The sequence below is a fragment of the Eutrigla gurnardus genome (assembly GCF_963514095.1).
Source record: "Eutrigla gurnardus genome assembly, chromosome: 13".
Taxonomy (NCBI): domain Eukaryota; kingdom Metazoa; phylum Chordata; class Actinopteri; order Perciformes; family Triglidae; genus Eutrigla; species Eutrigla gurnardus.
In genome coordinates this window covers 13,291,924-13,306,606 of record NC_139936.1, presented here as the reverse complement: position 1 = coordinate 13,306,606, position 14,683 = coordinate 13,291,924, and the positions used below count along the sequence as shown (strand labels likewise).

The following is a 14,683-nucleotide window of genomic DNA, read 5'->3' as shown; positions in this document are numbered from 1 at the left end:
AATGTTTTTTCAAACTTTTGTTTCTTTAAATAAAGATAATTTGGAAAATAATTCCACTAGAATCTCCTCTGCAGCAGTTGTTTTTAATTCTTCTACACTACACAGCAAACTTTCAATCGAGAAAGGGATTTTGTTGGTTAATACACAGGAACGGACTACTTTCTTCTAAAGGAGTACTCTAAATGAAAACATTGACTCTTTACTGTGAGTCCTGTAGCGTGGGAATTGGCTTCATCAAGCAGAAACCTGAATAAAAGCAATCATATGATGCAGCTGCACAGAAAAAATTGCACACAGCTTGCTTGTAGTCTTGATGCCACCAATGCATAGATGTTTGTATTCAAGGCAAACATTATATGAATGATGACACATTCATAAATAATGACACAACAGATTCATAAAAATACATTAATGCAAAAACTTTTCTATACTTAGTCTATGATTTAAACGTGACACAACCAGCTACAGCGTTTCTTTCTTTTTTATTATTAATGACACACTCAAGGTTTTGTTTCTGGTGACGGGACAAAACGTGGACAGTGACCATGACAACACCGACGCGGCACAATGCACTTTCACCTTATTGTTATTTCATATCAGTGTAATTAGAAATAAGGACACAGGTGGAGGCAACAAAAGGGCAAAAAAACCTAAAATCTCACTTCCCCAAAACACCTCATTCACCTTCTTTCCTCCCTATCATCATCTGTGACAAGGGCGAGTTTATTTCTAATCTCTTCTAATCCCGTTGTGTTCCTCAGGAAACGGGGGATGTGTGTGTGTGTGAGCGACAAAAAAAAAAGGATGAACAAGAGTTGTTTGATGAGGCTCGGCTCTATTGTTCTGTACGATGAGGCTCTCTATATCCGAGGAACCCTCAGACAATCAGGCTTTGTTGGAGAAGAGCTTTTTCCCCCTCGCTGATGATTATTCTCATTATGATGAGAGTAGCAGTAAGCTCTGCATGTAGTTTCCAGGCGTGACTACATATTAGTGTGGAACACAAGCCAATATAGTGCATGGGGTCTGTTATTCTGCCTCCGCTGCACTGTGTGATTAGACCTAATGGCTTGCAGATGTATGTAATTATCTTTTTTTTGTGGGTTTAAGCATGTTCTATGTATTAACCCAGTGGTTGCCAGAGACCTGTCAGCACACCCAAGTGTGTGTGCGTGTCTATGCGTCAGTGTTCGTTCTTACTTTTATCCTTGAGAGGAGCGGTTTTAGGATTCATATTAGTGTAATAAGGGGATTTTGGCTGGTCCTTACATATGCAAGGGTCTACTTTATGTCCAGGGTTTTGGGGTTTATGAGAACGAAGGGTTGGATTGAGGGGACACCATTAAGCAAAAGATCATAAAACTTGGAGATGTATTCATTGTAGTACAGACCATACATTTTCTCACGTAAATGAAACACGTTGAAAGATGGCAGGGTCCTGAGATTCTTCTGCCTCTTTTGATCTGCCTGCTTGAATGTGATCCGTGTGAATGTGAATGCAGAATCTGTTAATAGAGATTAACCTTCAGGTAATAAAAAAAAAACTTGAAAGGCACTCTAGAGACGGTTTTGATGTTACCATTCTGGGCTAGAAACATGGCAGACTGATGAGGACCCGCTCCCTATAAAGGGAAACACAATGATACTAGTTTTAGGGGATTATGCACTAATGAAAACAGTTTTGAATATTATATTAAATTTCTGCCAGTAGATCCTCAAAAAACCTACACACTGCTCCTTTTAAAGGCCTAATTAATGTCCACCCACACAGTATCTGCTGTCCTCTCTTGACCTCCTTGGTTACTGTACCTCCATTGTCTCATGTGTTTCTAATTGGACTGCTCGGCCTTTCTTTATCACTGAGATCCCGAGGAGAATCTCTTTTGATGATAAACGCTCGATAAATCCCCACTGCTGTGTCAGGCGTAGTAGACGCAGCGGTGGGCATCGCTTCATCTTGTGTGTGAGAGAGAGAGAGAGGAATGTGAGCCTGTAAGTGGAATAAGCAGACATTGTGGGTTTGGAGTAATGAGATGTTGTGTAGGTGTCTAATGGGATATCCTGTCTGAACTGATCCAGATTATTGATTATCAATAAGGATAAAGTGAATAATCTGGAGATTGCTTTAAAGCAGCATGCTGCCTCGTAGACTCGTTTTATTTTCCTGCCCACTCCAGCAATTTTACATATAAGCTATACGGTAGTTTGAGCGTTATTCTGTGCTCTTTTACATACTTCAGTATGTGTGTCTGTGTGTGTGTGTGTCTGTCTGTCTGCGTGTATTGAGTCCTGAAGGTTATAGAGCACATCCTTCCATCCCTTCATGGTTGTTATGGAAACAGCAAAAGGAAGCAGGATGTAAAACTATGTTTTGAAAAGGGACCTTTAATCGACCATGGACGCATAGCAGTGATTATATCGTGTTTTACTAAAGCCTTTTCACAAACTCAGAAAATGTGTGTGTGTGGGGGGGGGGGGGAGGGGGGGATGTTGAGGTCAGACATGTAGAAATGTGGCTAATATCCAGAAAGATCTCACCAACTGTGGTGAGTGTTTTGATCCCCATTAGGTTAACACCCTGGTTGTCCTGGTCCTGCACAAATGCAACAGGCAAAGTGGGGCGAGATTCCTTCATTTTTATCATCAAGCCTTTCAGGACATCAGTTGTCACGTCGTAAGGTATTCATTCACATTAAATAACTGAGCAATCTGAGAGCAACAAGTTGAAAAACACTTGAAACGTGGCTAATTATATTTTCTGGAGACGAGTGAGCCAGTGATGATGAAAGACTATTTTCAGAATCTGTTTGTTTGGCGGAAAGGACAAACTCGATGCAGAGCAGCAGGACACCCAGCTGACTTGTGGAGCGTCTGATTTCTCTGTGCTTCCGCTCATCGGTGGACAGAGAGAGTGCATGAACATCTCATTCTGTCATCCGTTGCTGCCACGCTGTATAGATCTGATTGTCATAATTGCCCCCATGTCTTGGCATACATGCACACAAACGCACTATAAATTGGCTAACAAAATGCAGCAGCACGTCTGCCACGGCCCTCCCCTATGTGGCGTGTGGTGTCACCATGGTAACTCGCGTGCTGGAGGCTGTAGTCGGAGGTTCATTGAAACTAAGGTACTAAGTTGAAGGACATTCATGACAGGAAAAGACAGATTTAGAGGTGAGAGAAGCTGACTGGGGGATAAATGTGGCATGAGATGTGATCCAGCACAGCTCAGTCTGCATCGGTGCGTTGGAGGAGCTTTCAGACAGGCTTGTAAAGGATTCAACATGTTATTGTATCTCTGTAACCAGTGATATCTATTTACATTGACTCAACAGATGGCAGCATCAATAGTGTTCAAGGTAGTCTCGTTCAACCGTTGGATTCTTTTTTAAATTTTCTGTCACTAAAGCCCGAAATTCAGCCTCCTCAATCAACAGTGTAACATAATCAACCACCTGTAGTATTTTTCAGTGCATGTTTTAAGTAAATAAATAATCTGAGTGTTCTTGTTTCGGGAGTTTATAGCAGCAGATTTAGGGTTCTGGATCGAGACGTTTAATAGTCACACAATCGTGTCCACATACTTCTGGTCACATAGTCTCGCTATCCCTTCTGTGGCACCCTCTCAGTTCAATTGATAAGACGGAAACCGGCCACACACCAAAGTTTTGCTTTCACAGTATTTGTACAGAACAATGTGTTGGGCAGTGTGAGTGTTGCAGAAACATTATACATTTTTTTTGTTTTAAATAAATAAATCTGCGATACTTTAAGCTGAATGAGGATAAATCCTGAATAATTGGAAAATAAGCCTGGAGGTATTTTAAACAAAATGAACCTGAGATGGCCTCAGAAGAGAAGCTACATTTGTCACCAGTTTCACAAGTCAGGGAAACTGGGTTAAGAATTTAACATGGCTTCATGTTGAGGCCCAGAGTTCAGACTGTGATTCATTTTAGGGCGAAATACGTCTTTTTATTCTGTTCACTTTTCCATCTCATTATCTATTTTATCTCTGAAAGAGGAGGAGGAACAGGTTTACTGTTTAAATTCTCCAATTGTCTGTCTGTAGGTAATAATGTTTTTTTGCTTCATGACCATAACTTATATAAATATCACTTTTTCATCATTAGTTTAATTTCTACTTTATTGCATGCAAGTCATACTGTTGGTTTAAAATATAAATGATCCATGCCGCAGTATTTGCTTTCCCGAGACCCAAAATACATGAGAATTTAACTTTTTCAGCAAATAATGATTGTATCAAAGCCAGCGCTAAATATGTATTTTATGGATCTCAGAAGTATGGCTATCAAGATGATATAGAATTAGGGAAATATTTTATTAATATTTTATTTCTTGAAGGACTTAGACTTTCAATCTTACCCTGAAAACAGACACAATCAATCTGACACAATATTTTAATAACAAACAAACTGTCAGTTAAAAGCGGAGCCTAGATGCCTCTATTATCAACAGCTACAGACCAATTTCAAATCTACCCTTCATAAGTAAAATAATTGAGAAAGTTGTCCTCCAACAACTAAATCACTTCCTGGCTTCAACTGGCTGCCACAACAACTTCCAGTCAGGATTTCGACCTTTTCATAGCACCGAGACGGCCCTTATTAAAGTTGTAAATGACATCCGTCTTAACACAGACTCTGGCAAAACTTCAATATTAATGCTATTAGACCTCAGTGCTGCATTTGACACTGTCGACCACTCAATACTCTTGGACAGGTTGGAAAACTGGGTGGGGCTCTCAGGCACAGTCTTAAACTGGTTCAAGTCATATCTACAAGATAGGAACTATTTTGTTTCCATTGGCGACTTTGTATCAGAACCTACCAATGTAACGTGTGGAGTCCCCCAAGGTTCAATCTTGGGGCCAACTTTATTCAACATCTACATGCTCCCACTAGGACAAATCATGCAAAATAATAACATTGACCAGCATTGCTATGCCGATGACACCCAAATCTATGTAGCACTATCACCAAACGACTATCGCCCCATAGATCTTCTGTGCCAGTGCATTGAGCAAGTCAAAGACTGGATGTGCCAAAACTTCCTACAACTAAATGAGGACAAAACTGAGATAATTGTTTTTGGTGCTAAAAAAGAAAGGTTTAAAGTAATTCAACACCTTCACTCTCTGTCCCTGAAAACCTCAAACAAAGCCAGAAACCTTGGGGTTATTATGGATTCTGATTTACATTTCGACAGTCACGTTAAATCAGTAACAAAATCAGCCTACTATCACCTAAAAAATGTAGCAAGACTTAGAGGGCTCATGTCAGCTCAAGACTTAGAAAAACTTGTACATGCCTTTATTACTAGTAGGCTAGACTACTGTAATGGTCTCCTTGCAGGTCTTCCGAAAAAAACTGTCAGGCAGCTACAGCTTGTTCAGAACGCTGCTGCTAGAGTTCTTACAAAGACCAAAAAATGTGAGCACATTACACCAATTCTTAAATCCTTACATTGGCTCCCTGTATGTCAGAGGATTGATTTCAAAATCCTCCTGCTCACATATAAATCACTACATGGTCTAGGACCGAAATATATCACTGATATGCTCCCACTACATAAGCCTTCTAGACCACTAAGATCTTCTGAGACCAATCTGTTAGTGATTCCCAGAGTAAACAACAATCACGGGAGAGCATCATTTAGTCACTATGCAACAAATGGCTGGAATAAACTTCCTGAAGATGTAAGACTTGCCCCAACTCTGACCACTTTTAAAACTAGACTGAAAACTGTTATGTTCACCATAGCTTTCTGCTAAATCTTTTAATGTCTGCACTGTTTTTAATTATTGCAAATATGTTTTTATTCTATTTTCTTTCTGTAATGCATTTTTAAAATTGTTATTATTTTCTTTTAATTCTTCTATTTTTTTTTTCTTTTTTCTTCTCATTTTGTTTTATGATGTGAAGCACTTTGAGTCTGCCTTGTGTATGAAATGTGCTATACAAATAAAGTTGCCTTGCCTTGCCTTGCCTTAAACTTTCCTTTTTTGACCTCCATTTTTTTTTCTCCATTTTTCTTCTTAATCATTCTCAGGATGGGGGCTTCCGACAACATTTACAAAGGGCGCAGTACGTTCATGGAAGAGCTGACCGAAGCCTCTGGGATAATTTTCCGCGCAACTGAACGTTCATTGGTCATCCTTGATGAACTGGGACGGGGCACGAGCACCCACGATGGCATCGCCATCGCTTATGCCACCCTGGAGTACTTCATCAGAGACGTAAGAATGTGTGTTTGTGACACTGTGGTAATATGACTATTTAAAAAGGGAAAGAAACAGATGGCAAGCAAGCCACTGATGGGACATTTGAGTAACAGTTAGTGTGAAATACCAAATAATCTGACACACAATCTGTTGTCCAACACACACATATTCATCCAGCTAAAAGGACAGTCAGGATAAAGAGGCTTAAAGAGGGGCCTCCTGGCAGAGAAGCTCTTGATACCTGAGCAGAATTGTGGACAAGCTTGATCTGTAATGTTAATATTCTTGTTGGGGAGCAGCACTGGAGAAAGAGAGCCTGTCCTTAGGTACCTACTGTTTAAAGGGTCCATGTTGTCCTGCAGCATGCCTCATTTCATTCTCCTGAAACACTCACATAATCAAGGCTGATGATGAGGTCATCCAGTGGCTACTTTTGCACTCTCAGCGGATCATATGTGTCTGTGTGTTGTTGCCGTTTCTTGTACGTTAATTGTATGTTTTCTGCTTATTATGTGTCAGCTGTCGTTAAAATCATGTGTACGTAAAGCAGAAGTGTCTATTTTTTCACCGGCAATTAAGGCCAAGGGGACGAGAGGAACTGGTGCAAACGTTTGATAGAGCTGTATGGGCAATGAATATTTGTAATGCAATGTTGGGGCGACTGTGGCTCAGGTGATAGAGCGGGTTGGCCAATGTTCGGAGGGTTTGATCCCTGCCCTCGTCACTGTGTCATGGTCGTTGTGTTCTTGGGCAAGACACTTCACCCAGCTTGCCTCGTATGAATGTGTATGACTGCTGTATGAGATGGTGGTCGGAGGGGCAGAATGGCAGCCACGCTTCAGTCAGTCTGCCCCAGGGCAGCTGTGGCTACTATCGTAGTTTACTACCACCGGTATGACTGTGTGTGAATGAATGGAACCTGGAACCCTTTCAGAGCGCTTTGAGTGTCTTGAAAATCGCCATACAAATTCAATCCATTATTATTATTATTATTATTATTATTATTATTATGTGTGTGTGTGTGTGTTCTGCTGGGATTATGTGAACTGGCACAGTCAGGAGCCCTTTGGGTGTTGCACAATGTTGCGTATCTCCATTTGGACAGAACTGATGAGTGGCGCCCCGGAGAGAACCAGAGAGGATGGAGGTGTTAGTAAGGGGTAGTTATCAATACCACTAGTGAAGGGAATCGTTGTTCCCCTGTGGAGAACTTGCAGTACTTGTGTTGAGCGAGCCGATCAATTGTGTAAGCACAGAAAAGACATTATTGCAATGAAGACACGGGCAGCGTGCTCAGGGTTTATGTCAATGAGGACACACGGCTGTTCATGTCCTCAGCTGTTTACAACCACGTAGCCAAATCGAACCTTATGCTATAACTTGTAATCGCACTGAACAGTGTTTTCAGCTTGAGTTTGAATGCCTCCGATACGGCCTCAAATGCTGGATTGGGTATTGGCAAGGTTGCAGGTCTATGTACCAATGTGATATCACTTTATTGTATAATTTATCTGCTCCTTTAAAGGAGCACCAAGAACATGTGTCCTTCGCTATACCCGATCTGTACGTCTTGCCCAATCGGTACTGCGCATGTGCAACTCTCAGCAGAGACGGCTCACACATTAGCTTTTTCTTCCAGTGGCTGGACCGATCCGGCAGGTGCTAGCAGAGAGTGTAATGTTAGCCGGAGCTAACGTCGGTCAAACTGTTTAATTCATCTCTGCATGTATTTTTTCAAAGACAAACTACAAGGGCCTAACACTATCGGTGCTTCTCTGGGGGAAAAGCATTTATCAATTCAGATCGTCCCCAATGATTTTAAGGAGTGTGTTAAATCTCATACTTCGTGGAAAAGCACACCACCAGCTGTTTAGCTGAGGGTCAGTGAACTGCAAAAACCGCTGATTCTAAATCTGGTGGTTGTGAAAGCATGAGGCCCAGAGTGCAGCTCTCACTTCAGTCCAGAGTGATAGATACCATTGATGGGTTTCTGGAGTTTTTAGTATACTTAATCCACCGCTGCCTTCTGGCCAATCAAAGTTTTCAAACTGTATCCAATATTTGAGCTTGTATTTCCAAGTTTTCCAAGACCTTAGTCAAAAAGCTCCAAATTGCTGAGTAACCACTGTTCAAATGGAGGAATAAACATTCGTCTTTTGAAAAACTCCTTCCAGTTTTAATGTCTTGCCAGTTCCACATGAATCTTTGGACAGAATCTTGGGGTTATGTAATCCTGCTGGAAAACGTAGAATGATAATGTGTTAGTAGCAGCTAATGCAGCAGGCAGCTGCTGCTGGCAGAAGGAGGGAGCTCTCTAACTACCTGTTGTATAACAGCATTGATTTGTGAGAAAAGCTTTAAAGGAAAGACGAACAAAAGAATATGTACTTGACTGCGAAAGGCCTCCTCGGTACAGGAAGACCTGCAGAGCTTTTCATGCTCACTCCTCTTCCTCCTACTCGTCCTCCTCTGTCCCCTCCTCTTCCTCCTCCTCACCGGACTCCACCGTTGGCGTCAAAAAGTCGGACTTCTCCTCCTTCGACTTGGTTGTTATAGAAACGCACCTTTCCCTGCCCTGCTAGCACTCACCTGTGAGGTAGTTAATAATGTAGATGAGTTTCATAACACCACTCAATAAAAGAGATGGCCTTGAAGCGGGGAGAGAAAAAGAAGCGGAGGAGGGAGGAGCACTAAAACTTCTGACAGAAGTGGCTGGGTTTTTTGGTGATCTCACGACCGGCACACAGCTAGTTTGGTGCATGTTTCTTTCAAGCTGTGACCTCATGCTGTCCTCTTACTCACTCAGACTCACTGAGACTCTCGCTTGTGTTCGCGCCAACAGCAGGTCCTGTATTTAGCTTCACACTAAGCTCATCGCTACACATGGCTCTCCACTCCGTACCGTGACTCAGGCTTGCATGTGACTGCGCCAACGTCGCGACACTGCACCGTAGAACAAGGCAGAATCGGGGGGTGGGGGGGGGGGGCTTGGAATCACCGGAGAGAACTAGAACTCGCTGGAAACTCACTTTTGGCTGCACACTGATGGGTACATTTTTGGTGGAATGTATCGCTCCATGTGGGCGTAAATGGTCCGATGTGCTCACGCTGATGCACAGAGCTACGAAGACCCACGTGTGCTTCACTGCACTCTGCACTCTGTTTCTGCACTGTGCTCATATGCAGCACGTGGAAAAGATGCTAGTCAGTTTTTTGTCTCTCAACTTTGTCCTTTTGTCCTCAATTCCTCAATCACAGATATGCTCTGAGGAGATCGTGGGGATGGAACATCCAGGAGAACAGAAGGGGGGGAGGAAAATCAAAAGCATTGGAAAGCATTACATATTTGATGATTTATCAGAAGCAAATCATATATGATGTATCATTTATAGCATTTAAAGTAGATTATAGTTGTGTTTTCTGCCATATTTGTTGTTTGTCAGCAGGAAAATAGACCAGGCATTGAAACTATCGCTGAAGATCCCGACAACCTTTGGATCTCTACGCTGCTGCACATCCTGTGTAGTCGTGAAGCCTCTGCTATACTTTCTGCACATGAGCTGATGCGGTATTGTGATGAGGTTACCTTTGAATCTATTATGTACTCCGCGGGTTTCTCGCTTAATGGATGCAAAATGAATGTTTCTCATTAAGTCTCGCTGGTCCGAAAAGGCACAAATACTGACAAGGAAGACCAGCAGCTTTTTTTTTAAAGGGAAGGACATAATTGAACAAATGGCATTAGTCTCTAAAGCCAGTGTATATTTTTACCTTTTGAAAGCGCCCTAAAGCACTGGTCCATGTCTTAAACAGTCAGTTCTACCAACGAAAAGACAGTTTGATTGACACAAACACACACACACACACACACACACACACACACACACACACACACACACACACACACACACACACACACACACACACACACACACACACACACACCTTGTTAGTTGTGAGGTGAGAACACAAAGGGTGTTGACTTGAGTCAGAATTGGATTTTTGTCTAATTGGATAGAGAGCAGTAACAAGACAGAGAGACGACAACAGTGGCGTCGAACCCTCCAGCCATTTCCTCGGGATCTGATTACCGAGCGGGAGCACGCTTGCACGTGCACGCACACTCGCATCTTTGACAACACGTCTTAAAGGTCTTCTTGGGGTCCAACTATGATCATGGATGTGCAAGATCATAGATCCTGGAACTCGCTGATCGTTTGGATTGTTACTTAATTTGGAACGATCATTTGCTCATCTACATCGCCCGTGATTAAATCTGATCTGGTTGACTAATTGTTTCAGTGCTGATTTCATCAGATCAGGTCCAGCTCTGCAGAGCACAGCTGTCACTTCACCCGGGGTGGTCTGGTAATGAGCTGCCATTAGCACCTACTCGGACCATTATCAAGGCCGCAGCCTTCCTTTGCCAGGCTCGGTTTGTCTGAACCTTTCGGTGTAGGTGGACTGATTGAAGTAGCTCGCCCGTGTGCACGTGGGTCTGTCGGCCACATGAGTGCGCGGGTCTTTGTGTGTTTGAGGGAGTGTGGGAGTCGCTGTACAGGTCTCTTTCAGAGGGAAGTATTACTAGTGACGTGTGACCTTTCTAAGAACAAGCGGTTAGCGGGGCGATTCTGGGGCCAGCCGAGTTCTGCAGCCGCCTGTCTGCTGCGATGACGGAAGACTCATGTCCACCCGCTGCATGATTTTGAAAATTGCAAAATAAATACATCCCACTCCCACTTCCGTATGAAGAACGCCTCGATGCAGCGTCAACGACTGACGGCTACGGCGGAAAAAGGAGATATGGCACGGGGGACGGAATTTGATGGATTTTCTGTTGATCAGGCCACAACAGGTGTAATGTCGGCATGAAAGCATGGTGGAAGTAGCAAGCTAACGTTAGCTAGCTAATTAGCCAGATGCTAAACGAGAAGATGTAACTCTTCGTCTCCGCACTCACAGGCTAATCAGTCATTAACACTGATTCACCAAATTGTGTAATCTGCTGATAGCTTCATTTCCCGTAAGCGGTAAGAGACAATGAGCTTGTGTTGAGATCGTTATGCCACACAGAAAAAGTCAACATGACAGACGCTGCGGAGAGAGGCGAGGAGGGTAATCTGAACAGATGCATGATTAGGACTGATTTAATGGCATTTCAAGCCCTTTTCAACCATGAAATGCAGATTTCTTTATAAATTTGATAATTTGGTACCTCGAGCACTGATGTGTATCATCACAGTACAGTCACATAATTTAGTTTACAGCTTTAGCAACACAATACTAAAAGTATTTGTTTATCTAATCCAGCATTAGTTACTGTGTTTCAACAGTTTTTCTTTTGTAAATGCTCGTCGCTTTCACACGTGAGTAGGCTGTTAAAGTATGCAGGAAAGGAAAATGCATTTGTTTCAGTGAAGAGCTCTCAGCAGCTGTCCTGACAGTGCAGCGCTGAGAGGGAAAATGTTTGTTCATCCCCTCGTCTTAACCTTAATGCCAGAGTTCAGTCATGAAGGGTTTGCGTGTCTCCCAGACCTGACGGGAGATAAACCAACGCTGGGATGAGGTGGAGGGCCTTCGCTTAGCTCGATTTCTCACACCGCACTGTATGTACGCGATGACACTGGTGATAATATTCGTGTATTATCTCAGCACACTGCAGGGTGAAGAGGTGATTAAGTAACACTGGGCCAAAGCACAGTAGCTGTAGATGTTCTGCTCTTTTGTTTTTGTTCAGCTACAACCTCTTACTTGGTTCTGGTAACAGACGGAGTTACATAATGCAACATTTGTTATGCCATTTGGTATATGTATCACTTTATCTCCATTGTCTTTTGCCTTTCTCTTCTTTGTTTCCTCCTTCTCTCTCTTGTATGAGGCTGAAGAAAAAGGGAAATCAATATTAGGATTAATATCCACTGAGGGTAAAGCATAAAGAAGAACATTTAGAGGATTGTATCTTAAATGTTTATATTTGAATTAAAATACATTTTATTTATAGTGTCATATCACAACAGAAGTCAACAGTGGCAAGAAAAAACTGTCTTAATAGGCTTTTAGGCAGAAGTAGTATCCACGGTAGAAGGGCTGGTAAAGTTAATGATATCTCAATACTTATTGGAGGGGTTGCCATGGAGATTTGTTCTTACATTCATGGGCCCCAGAGGATGTATCCCATTGACTGGGGTGACTTTTCTTCCAGTGCCAAATTTATCAGGTCAAATGTATCCATTGACATAATTAATATGAATCGACATCTGTTTACAATCCCTTGTAACAGACTGCATGCCCATGACACAATCATTTTGTGCAGCAAACATTTTTTGTTTTTCACCATCTCCTGCCCAAGTAATTATCTGACACCTGAGATTCATCCCTTGTTAGGATCCCGACAGTCCTAATTCCTACTCACTCTGGTGATCCCCTGACGTTTATTTTTGGCACCGCTGGCTTGTTGACATTTGTGGTTTTGAGTGAAATTTAATAGAGACATGTACCCCCCTCTTTGATGCCTTAACTCCTGGCGACTGCACTCACGCTTCAAAAATCCTAAAAGTGGTGTTGATTTGTGAAGATCATATTGCTGAACGAAACGTGGAAGTATCATAAACCTGTGTTTGCCACAGAGATTATTTTCTGCAAAAACCCAAAGTCCAATTTCAAACAACAATTTGTTGTTTTTGAGGTAACCAGTGTGATGCTGGAGTTGGAGTTGGCCCTAAAATACATCATGCCCTACAGCAGCACCCTATTAACATGCTAACATTACCTTTGCCAAATGTCAACATTGCCATTGTGAGCGTGAGCCACATGCTCACAGAGCCACTATAATGGTTACAGACTGTTCATCGTGTTTATTTTGCAGTCATATCGCTTCATCTGGTTTATGAGAATGTTTTTGTTTCATTGCTGTGTTTTATGGGACCGTGGCTCATTGATTTTAATATGTGATCATTATTCAGTCAACAAGGCCTCTCTTACTCCTATTAATCAAATGCAATCTGCATCCAGGCGTGTCAAGCAGATAATAACAAATACGACAGCGGTGTCTTAACGTCTACTTTACTTTTTATATGATTTTCCTGTCCATTTTGTGCACACTGTGATCAAATCTTTTTTTTTTAACAAGCACTCTGCCAAGCTGGTGAGTAGGTGGCAAAGAGGCAGTTCTATTGTCGGTAAAACCAAACAGAGCAGTAGGGTCACCACAAAATGACGTTACTGTACTGCCTGTACTTATTTTTCTTCCTTGTAGCTACCGGAGAGACGTCTTCGACTGTTGTGAACAGTGGAGGTGGCGAGATGCTCCTGCAGGCTGGCCCACCCCCGTAGTGATGACATTCCTCCCTGTAGCTGTGCTTGTTTCTACCCCATTGACTGGAAATGTTCTGCCCAATGTGAACGCGATGGGCAGGTTGCATTTACACCCGGCTCGCCCTGTAAATGCAGTTTCCCTGATCCGTCTCTGGCAGCTTTTAGATCTGGCATCCCGGTGATAACACTTCACTCTCTCCTACCTCTTCTCAGGTGAAAGCCCTCACCCTGTTTGTGACCCATTATCCTCCTCTGTGTGAGTTGGAGCAGATGTATCCTGGACATGTGTCTAACTACCACATGGCTTTCCTACTCAATGAACCTGACATCGCCACTGACACCGACGGTATGTGTCTTTGTGCATTCTTGCGCGCATATGACAACATTATCAATGATTTTAAAAAGTTTTACTGTTGCCTAGCTGATACATTTAGAACAATTTTACATTTTGCAATTTTTATCGATTTTAATGGTGTGTGTGTGTGTGTGTGTGTGTGTGTGTGTGTGTGTGTGTGTGTGTGTGTGTGTGTGTGTGTGTGTGTGTGTGTGTGTGTGTGTGTGTGTGTGTGTGTGTGTGTGTGTGTGTGTGTGTGTGTGTGTGTGTGTGTGTGTGTGTGTGTGTGTGTGTGTGTGTGTGCGTGTGTGTGCGTGCGTGTGTGTGCGTGTGTGCATGTGTGCGTGATGACAGACGGAGAGGTTCAGCCAGAGTTCATCACCTTCCTCTACCAGTTAACTGAAGGAGCAGCGGGGCGGAGCTACGGCCTGAACGTGGCCCGATTGGCTGCTATCCCGGACCCTATACTACACACTGCTGCTCGCAAGGCCCGAGAGCTGGAAAACATGGTCAATGCCAGGAGGTACAGTGAACACGCACATTCACACCGAGCATTTCTTCAAATAAAAAAAAATATATATATCAGCTTCCAAGGGATGAGGAGTACAAACTCAGCTTGTGAAAACCATTTGTGTAATATTTAGTGGCTCTGCAGCCGTGACAAATTATAACAGAAAGCAGAAAGAGTTGTGAAAGATGTGGGAGTTTTATCTGGAGGGGAGGGTCTAAGTGGGCATTCAGACTGAAAGGAGCCCTGCGTTAAAACAACAGAGATGGCTGTGTTGGTT

General features: G+C 42.7%; 1 protein-coding gene across 2 annotated transcripts in view; it reads left to right on the top strand.

Moving 5' to 3' along the window:
• The window catches only part of msh3 (mutS homolog 3 (E. coli)), a 33,848-nt gene that overhangs the window by 17,708 nt on the left and 1,457 nt on the right, over positions 1-14,683 (top strand). For both annotated transcript variants that reach the window (XM_084025642.1, XM_084025641.1), the window contains exons 21-23: positions 6,076-6,262; positions 13,775-13,907; positions 14,250-14,418. In XM_084025642.1, coding sequence (XP_083881768.1) covers positions 6,076-6,262; positions 13,775-13,907; positions 14,250-14,418 — 489 coding nt within the window. The remainder of the gene's footprint in view (positions 1-6,075; positions 6,263-13,774; positions 13,908-14,249; positions 14,419-14,683) is intronic.